The 19,344-nt window shown below is 37.8% G+C and overlaps 2 protein-coding genes across 2 annotated transcripts; both read left to right on the forward strand.

Moving 5' to 3' along the window:
• The first annotated feature begins 330 nt into the window (after positions 1-330).
• LOC141643134 (putative histone acetyltransferase HAC-like 1) lies at positions 331-10,862 on the forward strand. Its single transcript, XM_074452171.1, has 15 exons — positions 331-947; positions 1,865-1,967; positions 2,485-2,782; positions 2,881-3,078; positions 3,501-4,588; positions 4,951-5,247; positions 5,327-5,605; positions 5,762-5,890; positions 6,665-6,865; positions 6,975-7,117; positions 7,561-7,861; positions 8,144-8,283; positions 8,654-9,110; positions 9,511-9,725; positions 10,367-10,862. The coding sequence occupies exons 1-15, from the start codon at positions 814-816 to the stop codon at positions 10,485-10,487; spliced, it is 4,104 nt and encodes a 1,367-aa protein (XP_074308272.1). The 5' UTR covers positions 331-813; the 3' UTR covers positions 10,488-10,862.
• A 720-nt stretch (positions 10,863-11,582) lies between these two features.
• On the forward strand, positions 11,583-17,514 carry LOC141643136 (translation initiation factor eIF2B subunit delta). Its single transcript, XM_074452173.1, has 7 exons — positions 11,583-12,395; positions 13,370-13,483; positions 14,595-14,950; positions 15,284-16,028; positions 16,485-16,581; positions 16,697-16,751; positions 17,282-17,514. Exons 1-7 carry the CDS (start codon positions 11,909-11,911, stop codon positions 17,342-17,344), a joined length of 1,917 nt encoding a protein of 638 aa, XP_074308274.1. The 5' UTR covers positions 11,583-11,908; the 3' UTR covers positions 17,345-17,514.
• The last annotated feature ends 1,830 nt before the right edge of the window (positions 17,515-19,344 follow it).

Below are 19,344 nucleotides of genomic sequence, written 5' to 3' on the forward strand. Positions count from 1 at the left end.
GAGTTAGACAACTTCAACATAATTTATTTTTGCGGTAAATAAAGGTAGCCCGGGCAAAGCCGGACACCAAACCTAGTAAATAAACAATCTATTAACCTAAATCCGCTAATTACCAAACACTTTTATTAAATCTGCTAATTGAAACATATTGGTCAAACCTGTCAATAAAATATGTCATTTATAATCTGCTTATGCTATTATTAATCTGCTGAGTATCAAACATGGCCTAAATATGCTAAAAATCGGCCAATATGCCCATACTACGTACCAGTTATGAACTTGATTATATTAAAATCGGTCAATATCTTCTTTTACACTTTCCTATAACATGGGATTTATGAAAATTTATGTAATGAATAAAAAACATGGGAAGGAATGATGGATAATAATATTTTGAAAACATTGGTAATAAAGGCAAAGGAAGAAAAATAGAATTAAAAGCGAAAAAAACGAGTTATTTTTCTTCACAAAAGAAATTACTTGGTATTATTAAATCAATAAATAGAGCCCGGGAAAGGCCAGGAATAGGAATAAAAAGGGGGGAAACATTAGGGTTTATTTTAGTCAATTTTTTCTATCGTCATCAATCAACTCAATCAATTTTATCCAATTAGGGTTAATTTTCTCTTTCCTCGTTTTCTTCCCTAATTCCAACACAATCAACAGATGCCCTTTTTCTTTTCGCTTCAAAAGAATTCTATTTTTCTCCTTTCCGAAAATTAGGGTTTTGTCGATTCTTGGATTTTGTCTGATTTTGAAAATTTGCATCGAAATTGTTGTTTTCCCGCTGTTTTGCAGCATGTCGTTGTGATCATGGCGAGAATTAAGCAATCCTCGATTTTCAATTTGCCGCAAGACGGGAAATTAGGGTTTCAATCGGAAGTCCACTTCAATTGGCGGGATGATCCCAATGTTGTTCACTGTCGGCGTTTTATCATTAATGCAATGTTAGTATCGTTACCCTTAAATTGTTTTGTTCACTGTCGGCGTTTTTTTAGTGTTTTAGTTGCCTATTTTCGATGTTTATGGTTATTGTTAGTTTAATTCGGTTATCTGTAAGGTTTAATTGTAATGTAGTAGCTGATGATTGAACAAATTAGAAATTTAGGGATATTTCTCTGACTTTAGTAAAATTTCAGTTATTGGATGCATAAATTGGTCTACATTGTTGTTGCTGACTTGAATTAGTTACTGAATTTAGTGATCATCTAAATAAAGTTGTAATTGAATGTAGTTAGCGTTAGTCATCAGGTGTCATATGGAATGTGAGTAGACCTGTGACCTATCAAAAGATGACCCGACTCGAAAAACCTCCCGAAAATTACCCGCTCTTTTCAACCCCAACCCGAACACGACCCGACACGACAATAACCTGCACATTTAGGGTCCAGAGCTGCTCGTGACCCAACCCAAAAATAGGTGAATTTATTAAAAGTTTGTATTCAAAGCCATAGAAGCTAATATAAAGTGATAAAAATAATCTAAATTTTAAAATTTTTGAAATAAAATATGCTTATACGTGTGGGAGATGGTATTGTTGAATGGTTGGTAAAACAAATGATTACTTGGTTTAGTGGTGTGTTTGCTCCAAAACAGAAAACTGGAGTGCATTTGGGCGTGAATAGCTGCTCAACGTCTTCTGATGCTTGCTCTTCCCATAAATATGTTAATAATTTCTATTTGAGTTTTGATGCTTATATGTGTCACCTCAATGTAATTTGCCTACTTCAAAGTTGGCTTATGTTTTACGGTGATGAGAGTCTCTGGCATGCTTGTGTACACTTTTAAGCTTTGTGTTTGTTACCATTGTTATTGTGAAAACAAGTTTAAAGTTAAATCGTTGTAATCTTTCAATCTTTTGTAGTCAAATGCACCTTGCACAAAATGCATCTAGCGATTTCATGATGGCAATTCCGCAGCTTGCTTCAAGTCTGGAAAATCAAATATTCTTGGATGCTATCTCTCAGGTCTGTTATCTGTATATATTTACAGCTGACCACATCTCTCCAGTACATCAATTCTGCTGTGCTACTTTCATTCTCAATTATCTTTCTCTTCCCACAATTGATATGTTGGACCAACATGAAGTTGAAAATGTTTGGAACTCGGATAAAATGGTTCATTGCCCTTAAATTTACGCCATACTGAGCCTGCAACGTTGTAATCGTTTAAATATTTTTTTTTGGACACTGAAGAAATCAGTACTAGGTGACATAACATCTTTGAGACACTTGATGACAAATTGGTCCTCCATCCGTTGCAAAATGTTTTAAATACTTCTTCTCTAAGGCCTGTGATTCAGAATGATACAAAACCGCATGGTTCTTTGTTCAGAACTTTTCCCATCTTATTATGTCGTTCAGTGCTAGCTTTGAAGACTATGCAAATGTTCAGTTCTGCGCCCTTCAGCATTCTTAGGAGGAGTTTTACATTTGTTTTAGTAGTTTGTTTAGTGTCTTAGACTTTTCATTTGTCTTGTTGCAGGAGGATTACGTGGATCAAGTTAAGCTTTTGGATCGTGTACGAATTTTGATTATGCAAAAGTGGCGTGAGGTCAAATCTGATCAGCAAAAAGTTATACATGACACCAATTTGCCTACTATATATACTACTACACCTACTGTCAGGATGATGAAGAGTGATTTTGGTAACAGTTTTAATCGTTGCATTCCTGATTTTCCCGTCAGTGCTGACACTGGCAGTAACTTGGCGTGTCCTGATAATTTGAGTCGACCATACCCTACAACTGGCGTGAGCCCTGTGGCAAAAGTTTGTTTTCACGGTATGTGAATACCTTCTTTTTTGCAATATTAATAACTGAATTTCCGCATCTCTGTTCGCAATGTCAGTAACTCATGTATTGAGCATGTGTTGATGCAGAATCAAGGAAGCGTAGTTTCAGTGCGACTTTACCGCTCTCTGAACATACGCTACCCAATAGTTGTTCTCCCAGAGAAGGTTTTTCTTGTGGTTATCCCGTTGATAGCAGTGGGCCCACATTTTCTGGAAGTGTTTTACAGTATGATTCGGAGGCATCTTTTGAAAGTCATTGCAACAACTCTCGCTATTTCAACGAAGGTGTGCTTTCTGGTTACATCTCTTCATAATGCTTTGGTAACCTTTTTTTTTATTTTTCTTCTTACCTGTTTTTGTTGTCTCGTATTGATCTTTATTTTGTGCTTTTTGTAGGTCATTCTTATTTGATTAAGATTTTAGTAACAAAAATGGTTTTTCTTAGCGTATATCTAGACTGAACACACTTTCCTTTATGCTATTATTTTTCCAAGATACTTCAGTTGTGAATTAAAAGGTTACTTGTTGATGTAAGATATAGATTGTTCAAAACCGCTTGGTACTCTTGTTGTGCAGGTGTAGTAATGTGTTGCTTTGTCTGAGTAACCCTTTTTAGTGTTGAATTGTAATAAATTATTTTAGTTATGTTGTATGCTTATATTCTCCTGATGGTAGTCTCATTCAGTCATATGTTCACTATTATCCAGGTGATTTGAATTTAATTATGTCAAGTAACCAGAGCTCGCCATCTGTGCAAACGCCATCTATCTTCGGGGAAATTCCGATGGTTGAAGCTTCTACCATTTTTAATAATGGGGTTAATGGGAAGATGCAACGGCCATTGCTGGAACCTCGGCAGTTTGAAGAACAGTTGTTTCAACCAAAGTTACAGTATGACAATCGCTGTTCTGGGAAGCTGAATCCTTTGGATAGAATGTCGGGCCAAAATAAAAACTTCTATGCTTTTCAAGATGCTCGCACATACCCTCTACCGCTTAGTGACATGCAACGTCGTTCCATTGATAAGCTTCTTTCCTGTTACATTTTATACAAAAAGAATTGTTTTGAGCATAAGCTTCCATTTTTGGAATTTTGGCATTCTCAAAACTGCAATGTTGAGGCGTGTAGTTGTGAGAATAGTAGGATGGCGCTATCTCATTTTAACAATTGTGGCTCTTTTGACTGTGGTATTTGTGCACCTGCTGTAAGAACACATGATACATCTGGAGACTTATCGATTCCTGCAAAATGTAGGAGGCTGAACCCCTCATCACCTTGTGATGTTTCGGGGTTATCAGTGGATCCTAGTGGTCTTTCAGGACCTTTCAATGTTGACTCGGGTTCTCCAATGGTTACTTCTGACAATCCGGTGGCTAGTATTGAAATGGTTGGTGCTCATGTTGATGATCATGCTATGGTTGGCCAAGCTGGCTACCACACCCTGGGTGCTGTACCGGGAAGCAGTTCGGATGATGTGACTGGACCTGCTGAAAGTGTATCTGTTGATTTACTGGAGAAGGATATGAAACCTGCATCACCCCGTGAGCTAAAAGATATGGGTGCTGATCCTGAGTCAGTTGCCAGCTTGTGTGAAGACAAGAATGTTACTCAAGGTGAGGATGCTATAACAAGGAATGATTCAGAAATAATTGAGCCTAAGGAAGTAGGTTGTATTGCTTCCTTGACTGAAATGAAATCTGAAAAACAAAAGGTCGATGGCATCAGCCTTATTGATTTTTTTACAGAAGAGGAAATCAAACAACATATATATAGTCTCAGGCAGAAAGCAGATCAGGTTCATACTTTTTTCTCTCTTTTATTTTTGCTGTTCCCTTCTTTGAGCAATGATATGTACTTGACTTCTTATAGTTTAATCCTATGCCATTGCCCAAGCATGCTGAAATATGAATGGGAAGGTTTCAGTAGTCTTAGCATATGACTCTTCTTCGGGTGAATCGGGGTCACATCATCTTTGGTTCGTTTTTGCTGAATCACGTTCAGGTTGCTACTATCACCCGGGTTCTAGCATAAGTTAACTTAGTATAGTTCTAGCCTAATCATCGTTGATTTATAGACAATTGCATACAAGACCTTGAATTTGCATGTTTACTTCTACCTTGTTTTAAACTGGCATCCCTATCATGTGCTTTGTTACAGGCCCTAGTTGAAGAAGTAGCGGGAAGTGCTGTTATCAGTTCTGTTAACGAGAACGTCTGTCAGTTGTGTACTTCGGAGAGACTTTCATTCCCCCCTATGCCGATTTATTGCTCAGCTTGTGGGGTACGTGTAAAGAATTATCAGTCATATTACTCCACAAAGGATGATCGAGCACAATTTTGCTTTTGCACCCGATGCTATCACAGGTGCCGTGGTGGTAACATCACATTTTACGGATTCTCTATTTCTAAGAACATTCTGGAGCTCAGAAAGAACAATCTAGTGACTGATGAATCGGTGAGTACTATTTCACTACGCAATAAGGACCTCTCCATGTTTTTCTTTGTATCTCATAATTTTGGGTTTGTCTTTGCAGTGGGTCCAATGTGATAAATGTGAAGGATGGCAACATCAGATATGTGCCCTGTTTAATGACAAAAGGGACCTGGGAGGTAAAGTAGAGTATATTTGTCCGAAGTGCCACTTAGAAGACCTAGAAACTGGGAAAGGAGTGACTCTACCACGGACAACTTCTTTGGATGCGAGCAACCTTCCTCGAACGTTACTTAGCGATCATCTTGAGCGAAGGCTATTCAGACGTCTCAACGAAGAAAGAGAAGAGAGGGCCAAGGCTGAAGGAAACAAACCTGAAGAGGTGAGCTTGACACCTAAGACTTAAGTGTCTATAAGCACTCCGTTTCCTTTGTCCTGTTCCTTTTGGCTTGTTCTTTCCTCCATGTATTCGTCATATTTAGATAGTTCAAACTCAAAACGAAAATGTTTTGAATTGTGTTTGTTCATTTGCTTCTAGGTTGCACAGCCTGCTGATCTCGTTGTAAGGGTGGTATCATCTGTTGACAAAATGTTGAAAGTCAAGCAGCAGTTTTTGGATATATTTCCAGAGAAGAATTATCCTGCAGAGTTCCCTTACAGATCAAAAGTATCTCATTTTCACAATTTTTGTTGTTGGAATATAATGCTTAATATTTACTCCCTCCATTCATGTCAATCCCATACATTTGATTAAAATATACCTCACATATGAATAAAAAGTGTATGGAATTGACATGAATGGAGGCAGTACATCGCCTTTTCTTGTTTACATTTAATTGTGCGGAACTCTGAGTCATGTCAACATCTTAAACATTTGAAGGTCCCATGCCCATGCCGTTTATTTTCATCATGGCGTCCAGTCGTCCACTCTGTGTAAAAATTGACAAAATTAATCCCACCTTTTGACGATCTTACAAAATTATCATCCCTTTTGTGGTTCATAAAAAATGACCCCTAAATTCAGAAATTTCACCAAGATTCTCGAATTCGTTTTCTGTAGATGTACAAATACAAGGAGAATGATTCGTTTTGGTTCCTAAAGTCTACCGCGGGAGTACTTTTGTTAGCAAGCTTTAATATTCGATTCTTTCTACAATCTTGATGTTTTACGATCTAGATGCGAACTTTCGAAGGTGGATTATTCTTATGAACAAGATGGAAATATTTGATCAACTTTGTGAATTGTGAAAGGTTGCATTATTTTGTCAAATATTTCATTTATGGAGTATAATATATGGTGTTGTAACTTTGTCATTAAATGTTAGAGGGATTTTTTTAAATTTTAAGTGCATTCTTGAAGAACGTGACGTCGTGACCTGCTTTTAATTTCGGAGTTATTTGTTACTGTGTCATGGTCTAATTGTTAATATCTCTGTTTCAGGTGATTCTTGTATTTCAAAGGATTGAAGGAGTAGATGTGTGCCTCTTTGCAATGTATGTCCAAGAGTTCGGGTCAGACTGTAGCCTGCCTAATCAGAGATGTGTCTATATCTCCTACCTCGATTCTGTGAAGTACTTTAGGCCTGATATCAGAACATTGAAAGGAGAAGCTCTTCGAACCTTTGTTTATCATGAAATTTTGGTATGCTTTCTGAAATATTATTTGCTTTTGAATTCAGAATGTGGGATTATTATTAGGACAGGAGATAATTTTGAAATTCTTATATGTTTGATGTATGATTGTTTGTTAGGTTGGATATCTTGATTATTGCAAGAGAAGGGGATTTGCAACCTGCTACATCTGGGCATGTCCACCTGTGAAGGGTGAAGACTATATCCTCTACTGTCATCCAGAGACACAGAAAACACCAAGGCCCGATAAGCTTCGCCAATGGTATTCCTCCCTCTGATGATCTTATGCCACCATGATTGTCTCCATCTCATTTTTCTTGTCTTCATTTGACCATTAATTTCTCCAAATATAAGTGAAGATATATGGTAAAATTAGTCACATTGATTTTTTTAGAACAATTATTTTTGTATTTTTATTTGGAAAGAGCTGTACCTATTTATAGTGTGAAAAAGTAATGATCAAAGGTGACATCTGTTCACTTTCTCAAAGTCAAATGGAGACAATAGAACGGGAATGAAAGATGTTTTTTTTTTTGTGATGAACTGCGCTGTACTTTAAAATGGATTTGTATAGAAGTTGATTGCTTTGTTGCCTGAGCTATGACAAAGATATCTGATTTGCCGTGTATGTTCAAGTTTAATTGCTGTTTTGCCATGAATTCTTGTGTCTGTTGAGTGCTGACAAAGGTTGTTTTAAATATTTAGGTATCAAACTATGCTGAAAAAGGCAACAGAAGAGAAAATTGTGGTTAACTTCTCAAATTTATATGAGAAGTTTTTTGTGCCTAATGGAGAATGCAATACTAAAGTTACAGCTGCGAGACTGCCTTACTTTGAGGGTGATTACTGGTCTGGTGTTGCTGAGAATATGATTAAGAAAATCGAGCTTGAAAGTGGAGGAGACCCTGAAAAGCAGATTAAAAAAATGACTCGGAGGAGTCTCAAAGCTATGGGTCATACGAATCCTTCTGCTCGTGAGGCAAAAGACATCCTATTAATGCAAGCGGTTAGTTTGTCTTCCTCTTTGATACTTTAGCTTGGGCTATTGGGTATTAGTTAATAGTTAATGGTTTGAAGATCATGTTAAGTTAAACTGGTATTTTTCCTGCATCCTGCCTTGATATCTATTTTTCTTTCTTTTAAAAAAAAAACAAAACTGTGAAGACTGTTAGTGTTGACTATCATACTTCACAACATTACTTTTTTTTTTTAAATATCTTGATCATTCCTCTGCGCCCATTCAACATTCCTAATCTTTTGTTATTGTTATTGTTTTTCTTTTTGACAGCTAGCGCAAAGTATTTCTTCTGCCAAAGAAGACTTCATCATTGTTTACCTGCAGTATGGTTGTAGTCACTGTCACGAAGTCATACTGTCAGGGAAGAGAAGGTTCTGTCATCAGTGCAAAAACTATCAGCTCTGTGAAAGGTAATTATCTGGCTTGTCAACTTTCATATATTTATGTTAAGGGGTGCAGTTGGAAAGAGAGTTTAATATAGACAGTTTACTTACGTGATTGGAGAATTGTTCCTATTCATGTTCTGAGATCTGGATGTTTACATATTCTGAAGTGGCTCCTTGTCTAGACCAAGATTAATTTTATAGATATGCTCTATCCATTATAATATCTTTTACAGTTACAGCTTAGTCCATTAGTCTCACGTTTTAAAACTTCAGCAAGAGTCATGCTATTTTGGTGCTAATGACATGAGAAATTCTGTGGATTATGTCTTTTTTGGCTAACTTTGTAGGAATTTCTTTCGTTTTTCTTTCGAGAAATAACCTTGCTGATTAACAGGTGCCATGACAAAGAGCAGTACTCTGGGGAAGGGGAGTCACACATATCTAGCTGTGGTCAAAAACACGCACTCTTTCAGGAAACAGTTAATGACGTCCCTGTTGATACAGAGGATAATGATGCCATTATGAACAATTGTTTCTTAGAAAACAGACATACCTTCCTGAACTTCTGTCAGGGGAATCATTATCAGTTCGACACGTTCCGTCGAGCAAAGCACTCCTCTATGATGATTTTGTATCATTTGCACAATCAAAACGAGTCCAGTATTGGGACCACGTGCAGTTTGTGCCTCAAGTGTATTGGTGCTAATAACCCGAAATGGACTTGCGAGATGTGCCCTGATTTTATTGTTTGCAGCATGTGCCATCAGAGAAGCAATGCTTGTTGTCACGTTCACACTTTGATGTGTCGCCCACCTGTTATTTCGGGTGTGGGAAGTAGAGTAGCTGGAATGGTAAGTACTAAGAACCCTCTATTCTTTGGCTTTGGTGTATGATAGTACTGAATAAATGACACGCTAAACTGTCGACTGACATCATGAAATAATAGTTAGCCGAGGGAATATTTGTTATGGATTATTTTTGACACATGGAAAAGGGTGCATACATTCAACCACCTTACATTGCCATGGACGGGAGCCTTTGTAGGCACTGGGGCAATGTTTTTTATATGAGACAAGTCAGGTTCACTTGTCAGAAACCTTTGCTTTAGAAATTAAATATCTGACGAGTCTTCAAGTTTGGCAATTAGAATTCGGGTTGTACCTTCATTTTAGCTTTTGGGCGTGTTGTGTAATTTTCTGAATCATAGATAGCTAGCTAAACGTGTGCTTACACTTGTGATTCTCATTGCAGGTCAGGGAGTTGCTGGATGTTTTATTGCATGCTTCACGCTGCCAGACCAATTGCTCTTATTCGAAATGCACACTTCTTAGAAGACTCTTTTCCCATGCACATGCCTGTAGTCTTCGAGTTTCCGGTGGATGTCATCATTGTAGAAAGACGTGGTTTATTCTGATGCTGCATTGTCGAAGATGTAAAGATAGCAATTGCTATGTTCCTCGATGCTTGTATGTTTCTTTTTATTTATCTCGTGGTTTATTTAGACGTGCTTTTGTTTGAAATATAAAAAAGGGGAGAAGATCTCCTTTTGAGGTGAACTCCCGTAATAATGGTGGATAGTAGTGCTGAATGCTTATGGGAGGGCACGGCCCCTGCTAGTTTTTAAAGTTCATTTAGCCTCTTCATTCTGGCATTTTTCATTTGCTTTAGGAAGAATAAAAACCGGTAGTGTTGGTGATACATTTTTAGTTGACTACTTGATTGACTGATTGCGATTAGCATGGAACCCACTTGTCTACATGAGTTGGTCTTTGAAATAGTCTAGGCATATATTCTATTAGATGAACATAACTTGTCTAAAGTAGAAATGCAAACAATCTAATGGAACGACCTAAGCAGGACAGAAAATATAAACTACTTTCCGGAATGGATGGGTGTGCATTTTAGTACATAAACTATCACTTGCCCACCCAGCCCACCTCCGGTTCAATGGTTGATTGCTGGGGTCAAGAATTTGAACCTTGGCCTGCCCCATAGTTTTTGCTCCAAATCAGCCACTACTTGTCACCTCCAAATTTTCTACTTAGCAATTTAGCGGCACTTGACATGAGCTGTATGAATGAGCAATCTTTGTTTATGTGATTTGCAGAGATCTGAAGGAACATGTGTTAAAGCTCAAAACAAAGTCGGAAAGCGGACATAAGAAGGCGCTTCCTGATGCATCTCGGCAACCAGTTCCTGTCATCAGGTTTTCATGTACAGCACAGTAATAATAATAGAATATTTAGTAGCAGAAACAGGCTGTATATTCATTCCATCACATAGAGCAATTGTACAGGCAGATAATTGGAGGGATTTTGGTAGAAGAGTCTTAGGGCAACGTCGCACAACTGAAGATACAATGAGCCTTTTGAGGGGCATTTTCATCATCTCCTGTAGGATAGGATAGAGCCATAGAAGTTTTGTATAGTTCTTGCTTCTCTTCTGTTTTTTCGGTTCTTGTAGTTTTCATTTGATAATAAGCTTCAAGCCGAAGCCCTCGTCTCAATTGGTCGTTAGTCTAAACTGTAAATGTTATAGAGATCCCAGATTTATAGATTCAACATTTCTATACACATTGGTTCTTAATAAATTATGCTTCAATATGTTTCTGTAGTTAGTAGTGTTGGTAAATGCCGTTATATGGCTGTTTCTCCTTCTTGGCTTGGTTGCTGAACTTCTCTGTTGCCGCCTTTTTTATGTCGGTGAAACCGCTCCTTCTGCCAGACCTTTTGCCTTGGATGACACTGTATGTTGTAGTTCTCCTGTTTGCTGGTCAATTTTTTTCCTATCTTGCGTAAGCCACATTTTTTTTTCTACATCAATGAAGTTAAATTACAACATAGTATTCCTAGTGATATTGTGAGCTAGGTTCTTTGTTTGAGTTTTTATTAAAAAAATGATATATATTCATACGGAAACTTTCTTTTAAATGTCTTTTTACATGTGACATGGAAAACATGTTAGAAAAACATGTAAAAAGAACGGTCTATACAATTTTGTGCCACTCGAGAATTTACTGCAGCATTTAAACAATTGAGTAGAGATTTGAGTTAAAATTAGGAGCACGAAATTTTTTCCAAACTTTCCATTGTTATACCTATCTTTATTATTCCTCTTGCTTTGATAGTGCATAATCAATGAAAATACGTTATTTTCATACAGTATCATTTACCCAATGTTTCTTAATTAGTATAAATATTATCAGTTTTAATTTTGGTATTTATACGATGGGTCGATTGCATTGAATAACGTATGCACCCTAAGTATTTCCGGTTCCAATCCAAGTGTACAAGTATCCAACAAAACAAAAGCCTGATTATCAATTTCTAATTTAGCGTCCCACAAAAGATAAACACAAAACCAAAATAGAATTAGTATTTTACAAAATGTCGAGAGATGAATAAACCCTACCCACTTATCTGAGTCTGAGTTATATAAAATCCCCAAATCCCTCTCTTAATTCAACCACTCAAATTACACTTGTTCTATTTCCAATCAATTAAACTTGTTCAACAATCTCAAATTATTTCCCCCAATTCTCACTACTATGCTACTTACACTCATCCTATAACCCTAATTCCAATTTTGTTTTCCCCAAATCTTATCCTTTTCTCTCCCAATCACAAATCATCTAAACCCTAATTTAATAATGGACCCAAGGCGCGGACCCCACCGTGCCGTCATCGACCCTATTGTCCGCAAAGTCGGCTTCTTCGCTCCGGGTCGTACTCAATCGGGCCCACCCGACCCTTCAGTACCGCCTTCCGGGGACTCTCTTTCCCCTGTTATGATCCCACCGCCACGTCACGCTTCCGACACATTCGTCCTTCGACCTCCGTCAGTTGATTCCGCCGTTTCCGGCGTCCATACTCGGCCGCCGGAAACTGTTCCCGTGAACCTCGTCGTCGGAAGTTATAACCCGCCCGAATCGCTAGATGGGCCCAATTCACCAGGCGGCGGTGGGTTGGTTCGGAGAACTGGGTCTGGGAAGTTCGCGACTTCGCTTCCTAGTGGCGGTGGTGGTAGTGGTACTGGCTTCGGGTTAATGGGCGGGAAACCAAGGATGAATGGGAATGATAATATTGATAGTGAAAGTAGTAATGGTGTGATCGTAAATTCATCAGTTGGGATTTTGGGTATGCTACATTGTTCAATTTAATTGATTGTTATTAGTTCTAATTTTTTTGAGTTCGATTTGATATTAATTTAATCTAGGGAGTGGCAAGTAGATTGCCATTTTGGTAGATTTGCTGATTTCCATTTGTTCGCACGTATATTGAACAAACGTATGAAAATGAAATGAACGGGCGAGTAGGTTATATGATCATTGATTGACTGTATGTGATTACATTATTGTTTCTTTTGTTTTTCATGTTGTTGCATGTTGTGTAGATCAAATATCTTAAGCGGGTTTGTGTTTACTTAGAATTTTAGTGGGTTTTGACTTGAGTTTGACTTTGATTTTTAATAGGTTGACTGGATTTTGATTAAGTTGACTTGTGTCAACTTGGTTTCCTGAGATGATTTAAATGATGGGGTAAAGTTTACGGATTTTAATGTGTGATTTTCGCCAAGTATTGTGTTGCATATGAACTCGGGGTGTAGACTTGAAGTTGCGCTCCCTAGATTGTCCGTACCATGTTCGTAGTAGATATATTTGCATATTTACGTCACTATGTCAGTTAGTGAGCGGTTGAGTGTGGTTAAGACACTTTTACTAAACATGTAAGTTTGTTTTTAGGTTGATAAGGTGCTCTCTTTCTTCATGGTCCACCTACAATTAGTAGTCTATAAGCGTGTTTATTTATTCACAAGATGACAATTATAAGATGTGCTTATGGCTGAAGCTTTCGGTTGAGGGCTATTTTTATAGTGTGGTGCTTGGGTGGAGTTTAGGAAGTTGGCTTCATTGGTGCAAATTGGGAAAATTGTGTGGGCTTTAGTTTTGTCATAGCTTGAACTGTGAAACTGGCATTCAATCATCTGCGATTTTTTTCGTTTTGGCTTGCCTTGTGTGCTGATCTAAGATTTGTATGTTCATATGTTCGAGTTTTATTTAATTTATGGGGCTGTGTCGGTGCTATTTACTAAAAGCATAGTGTTTGTGTAGAAAAAGCCGGAGATGAGCAGGCTGGTGTTTCAAAGCCGTCAAAAGAGAAATTGTCCAAAGCAGAAAGGCGTGCTCTTCAAGAAGCCCAAAGAGCTGCAAAAGCTGCTGCAAAAGGTAAGCTTTTAAAAGATGATCCATGTAGACTAGGTTATCATTTGTCACTGTTAAACTTCTCAGTGTCCCTATGATGTACCAGGGTTACCTAATTCGCTCACCTAGGGTGTGAATTGCGAATTGATACGCGCGTATTAATTTGCAATACGTTTTCGAATTAATTCGCACTAATTTGCGAATTATATATTTAAATCAGCGAATTCTAAAAGTTCGTTTCATGTATTAAAAACTAAAAATTCAATATGAATTCGCCTATTTTAGGGGGTATTTTAGTCTTTACCCTTTAAAATTCTAGACATTTCCTTTGGGAATATTGAGTAACGACTAGTAGTCATAAACAGCTACCCAAATTTTACAATAAGACGGTTTTACGACGGTCTCAAGGTGTGAGACGATCTATTTTCAAAAGCAAACATATTATAAGATGCTAAAACAAAAAATTAATTGTCCGAAAATATCCTAATTTAAAATGTAATTAGGAACTCTTATAAGCGTATTAGTAATAACGAATTCGCGAATTGCTTTTTTTTTTTTGTAATACTTTGCGTATTGAATTCCCTACTTTGAGCGAATTGCGAATTCGAATTATGTGTATTATGAATTCGGCAACCCTGTGATGTACCTTTTTGTTTCTAAATTGCATTTTTTTTGTTTATTGTAGAGATGATGCTTAATTGTTGGATACGCAGATGATAATATGATAATTATTATTAGCGTAAATCAGCAATAGTTCCTGGATATATGTTGACATAGGAAACTCGTTTAGGATTCAGTTTTAAGACTTGTATACTGTCATGTCAGATGGCCTTTTCTTATGTGTGCGCCAACACACATTTATGCTTCTAATTGTTTTGTCTCTTCTCCTAGCATTATGTGCCAGGCCAGGAGAATATATGTACGAAAAAAAAAGTATGGAAAAGCTTGAGTTTGTGTGTGAGGTACTAAGGATCCAACAATTTTTAAGAGTTCAAATAACATGTGATCGTAAAGCATGACGAATTAGAGTCAAGCTTTTTCTTACGTGGTCAATTGTTTTTTATGCCATTTTGTATTTAGTATTGTTCTTGGCCCTTGTAAACTTTGTAGTACTTTGGCTTAAAATTCTTTGTAGGTGAGCTGAGCAAGGCACCTGCTGCTCTTTCAGGAATGGGAAGTGTTAAGCAATCTAAAAATGCTAAGCCTGCTTCCCAACACAAAGATAATGTTTCAGTTGCAGTATCTGAGAAAAAGGGTGCTGATCGGCAGTCAGAGAAGGATAGAAAGAAGGATGTCCCTCATCCACGTATGCAGTTTGATGATAAGTCGAGGGTTGAAAAAGCAAAAAAGCGGGCGGTTGTAAAACAGACGGAAGCGAGGAACCGTGTTGAACTTTTTAGGCATTTACCTCAGTACGAGCATGGGACACAGCTTCCTGACCTGGAGTCAAAGTTTTTCCAGCTCGAGCCAATGCATCCAGCTGTTTACAAGGTATATTGCTAACTGATACTGAAAATCTGCTCTTTACCCTACCTTACCCCGTGTTGACACTACAGAAAGGCTAGAAGCTGTTTCCAGATAATCGTTAATGACAATTGTGTTGAAAATTGCTTTGAATGACTATCACTTTACAATTTTTTTAAAAAACTTGAGTGTGGTGAGTTATACTGAGTAATGTCAATGCTATTTGGCCAATTCGACCTGACTTGTTTTATACCTTTAGTGGGTGCTGCTGTATATTTTGGGTTATTTTATTTGCACTTTTCTTAAAAGAGATGATCTAATTAGCTGTGTATTGTGAATTAATTTGTGACTGGATTTTAGGTTGGACTGCGGTATTTAACTGGAGATATATCCGGTGGCAATGCCCGTTGCATTGCAATGCTTCAAGGATTTCAAGAGGCAATCAACGACTACTCAACACCACCTGATAAAACACTAATTAGAGACTTGACTGCAAAAATTGGTAGCTTTGTGTCATTTCTGATAGAATGCAGGCCCCTTTCAATCAGTATGGGTAATGCCATCCGGTTTTTAAAGAACCGTATTGCCAAATTACCTCCAACACTATCAGAGTCTGAGGCGAAGGCTGCTTTACAATCTGACATCAATCGTTTTATTAGTGAGAAGATACTAAATGCTGACATAGTGATAGTCAAACATGCTGTCACCAAAATCAGGGATGGGGACGTGCTTCTCACATACGGATCATCCTCGGCTGTGGAGTTGATATTGTTACGTGCACATGAGATGGGTAAACAGTTTCGTGTCGTGATAGTGGATTCTAGACCAAAGCTTGAGGGTCAACTTTTACTGCGCAGATTGGTAGCCAGGGGTTTGAACTGTACATACACACATATAAATGCTGTTTCCTATGTTATTCATGAAGTTACTCGTGTTTTCTTGGGAGCTGCTTCAATTTTGTCCAATGGAACTGTGTACTCAAGGATTGGGACAGCATCTGTGGCTATGGTTGCTCATGCCTTCCATGTTCCAGTCTTGGTGTGCTGTGAGGCATATAAGTTCCATGAAAGAGTGCAACTTGACTCTATATGTTTTAATGAGCTTGGTATGTACTCCGCAGTCCCTCCCTCCCATTTATATGACACCCATTTGAATGGAAGTTGTATTGAGTTTCAGGGGTGAAATATAATTATTACCCCCATGATATAAAGAATTTACACTCCTGTTACCAGTTTATATATTTTAACGGGGCCGATGGAGTAGTTTGTTTGTCAGTACTTAATCTTGGGACAAATTTTGGTCTTAGGACTCAATCTAACCAATAGTCATAGGTTGCACTTGACTGTTGCACCATAAATGTAATTGATACCGCCCAAAAAGTAAGGTTGCGTTAACCTTCGAAATCTCTATAACTCGGTAGCAACGCTGTGTTGCTGCCTTGATTCAATACCATTCTGGAAAGATCATTTTCTTTTATTCTCAGGGAGTCAATTTTATGTCTAAATAGTTTCACTTAACGTGTGCTGGGATTGATGTCATTTTGTATCTGTCTTCCATCTAGGTGACCCGGATGTAATATTAAATGTTCCTGGTAGAAGAGAGATTAACTATTTGAAGGATTTGGCTAGTAGTGAAAATTTGCAACTTCTGAACCTGATGTAAGTTTCTGAAACTATGTTTTTTTTTTTTTCTAAAACACAACTATAGCTTATGTATGTATGCGGCTATTAACAGTTTAAAATTTAACTCTCCTTGTTCTGGTCCATTTGGTAGGTACGATACAACCCCTTCAGATTACATTTCTATGATTATCACTGATTATGGCATGGTAAGTTTGCCTCAACTTGAAGTAATCTGATATTCTTTATTGCTACTTGTGTGGTCCGTCCTTGCCTGATATTGTGATGTACACACTGGGGTAGACCTGACAAACTGGTCAAATTCAAATTGAATGTCTGATGAACTTTGGTTTAGGTAATTTTGGGTGCTTGTTAGTTAAGGATCGGGTCATTCGGGTCTCAGACTCTCAGTTGGCCATTCAGGTTATGTTCCTTGAGGTTTTGTCATCTGTGGTTTAGTTAAATTTGTAGATGTAATGTCAAACCTGTCATATTCGGTTGGGTTGTTTTGGTTTGAGACAAGACCGAGTACAATGAAACTTGGGTCTACAGAGTGTCAAACTGTCAATGCGGTTGGAGGGCATTTTGGGTTATTCTATTTTGGGTATACTTCAGGTCAGATCAATCAATTATGTCAGGTGGAGTTTTTTTTGGCATTTATCCAGCCTTCAATTCTTCTGCTGAAGTGATATTAATGCCTGTATCCTGAATCTGAAAGTAGAATGATTTTGCATCTCAGATTCCACCAACAAGCGTGCCTGTAATTGTGCGTGAATATCGGAGGGAACACTTGTGGACCTAATCTCAAAACTATGAGTGCGACAACTCTCACATTTTTGTTTCCGATGATCAAGTTTGTATCGCCGGATGAGGAAATATGGTCTCTGGATTTTAATTAGTTCTCATTTTTGGAATAATATTTTGCTTGTATACAATTATTGAGTTTTTTTCAAGTTTTTCGTTGATCTTAAACCTGACTATGTGAAGAGTGCGCTTTTTCGCCTCTCCGTGCGGTTCAAGTGTGATGAATTTGTAGCCCGTGTTTGTATCCTTTTATATTCTCCTCTCGTGGGATCAGAATGTACTTTAGGATTCAGTTAGCGTCATAGATATATCGTAGTTTTGTCCCTTGCTGGCCTTGCCAAGAAGAGATGGCAAAATTAACCTAACGAATAATTCAGTCCTGGTCTGTAATTCAACGCTGGACTCATATCACCAAAATTCTAATTAGATTCATCTACCGTCATATCCGTCTGTGGCTTGATTTTTGTTCGATCGAATATTGACTCGATTTGAAATGACGAGCCAAAATCATTGTATCTGAAAACTTAGGAATCCAAAATGAATTCTCTATGAAATCTACTTGAAAGGAACCGAAAGATGATTGATCGAAATGATGTGAACCATCTTGAAGTGCATAATATTACGATCAAGTAATTACCCAAGACTATGGACGATGGATGATCACTGGTGGCTGCCGCTTTTGGTTCAGAGGCACCTTAGTTTCAATTCATGCCCTGTATTGTATATCCCGGTGTTTTTAAAGATGAAAAACGTAATACACGTCGGACAACATACTTTTTTTTTTTTTTGATAATAGTACACTGTACACCCATACATCTTGTCTTGATGAAAATCAAGCGGTCGGACCAAACGATTGGGAGTAAATGTTTGGACGATATAATTGTTGTTCAGTTAGTCTTGGTGAAGACGGGTCGGAGCAAGTGACGGGTAATGCCATTCACAAAACAGATAGGGGGACAAGGTGGGGGCACCTCCATGTGCTTCCCTCTCTCCTTTATTTGGGTCATTTATGAGAGGAAATGGTATCCGTCACTCTGAGATTTTGTGATTATGAAAGACTCACAAATAAACGCACTACTTGGGCCGACAATATTTCCACGTCCCGACTGATAACAGCTAAATTTTCATCGTCTTTCTTCTTCCTTGCTCTTGGTTTTCACGTCTAGTCTTCTCTTGTGATGGTTTGATTGGTTTCGTTGTTTATAGCTCTTCTATATGTCTTTTTCTTCAACTAGACATGTCCATGGTATCTTATAAGCCTTCGTGATGTTGTTAACAAGTAACATAATAAGCAGGGCGTCTAATACCCCGGGCGATCACGGCGACGGAACCGGGCCTCCGGTTTTGGCCATCAAATTTATAAGCTTTACTAATAAAATTCAGTACAAATCTCGACGTGTAGGAAACTTACTCATTCATATTTGGGGCCTTATTTTTTTGTAATGCACCGGACCTCTATTTACTTTAAGACGCACCTGATAATAAGCCTTTACTGAATAATCAAGTCTAATAAGACGAGTTTTGGCAGACACGGCCAAGCGTACGCTTTAGTAAGTAGTACTCCCTCCATTCAACTCCACACTACCACTTTCTTTTTTCACGTTTGCCAACGCGTCTTTTACGCGCTAAATATCGTTAGCTACGTATTTGCAAAAAATATAAAAATTAGATATTTTTAATGTACTCGTAAAGACGAATCAAATAAGATCCCACATGAATATATTTCTATTTATGTATTGAGAGAAAATTGAAATTGTATGCTTAATTATGAATAGTGGGTAAAATAGAAAGTGGTAGTGTGGAGTTGAATGGAGGGAGTATTGCCTTTAGAAACAGGCCAGTCTTTGCCCAAATCCATCGAAGCCGAATTTCGCCAACGTTTCCTTTGTAAATTTGGCCTACTTTGATTGACCCAAATCTTGCCGACTCAAATTTTGATCAATTTTGCTTAGAAATCCCCCCAATTTGGTCGCTAAAAGTGTCGTTGAATGCGAGTGT

The sequence above is a fragment of the Silene latifolia genome, chromosome 2, assembly GCF_048544455.1.
Source record: "Silene latifolia isolate original U9 population chromosome 2, ASM4854445v1, whole genome shotgun sequence".
Taxonomy (NCBI): Eukaryota; Viridiplantae; Streptophyta; class Magnoliopsida; order Caryophyllales; family Caryophyllaceae; genus Silene; species Silene latifolia.

What these genes read in the sequence shown, in the direction of transcription:
- LOC141643136 (XM_074452173.1), top strand. Translation starts at nt 11,909, where the DNA reads ATGGACCCAAGGCGCGGACCCCACCGTGCCGTCATCGACCCTATTGTC. An exon ending in TATATGTTTTAATGAGCTTG is followed by an intron (nt 16,029 to 16,484) that starts GTATGTACTCCG and finishes TCTTCCATCTAG; the next exon opens with GTGACCCGGATGTAATATTA. An exon ending in TTATCACTGATTATGGCATG is followed by an intron (nt 16,752 to 17,281) that starts GTAAGTTTGCCT and finishes TTTGCATCTCAG; the next exon opens with ATTCCACCAACAAGCGTGCC.
- LOC141643134 (XM_074452171.1), top strand. Translation starts at nt 814, where the DNA reads ATGGCGAGAATTAAGCAATCCTCGATTTTCAATTTGCCGCAAGACGGG. An exon ending in CTCTCGCTATTTCAACGAAG is followed by an intron (nt 3,079 to 3,500) that starts GTGTGCTTTCTG and finishes ACTATTATCCAG; the next exon opens with GTGATTTGAATTTAATTATG. An exon ending in GAAGTAGAGTAGCTGGAATG is followed by an intron (nt 9,111 to 9,510) that starts GTAAGTACTAAG and finishes TTCTCATTGCAG; the next exon opens with GTCAGGGAGTTGCTGGATGT.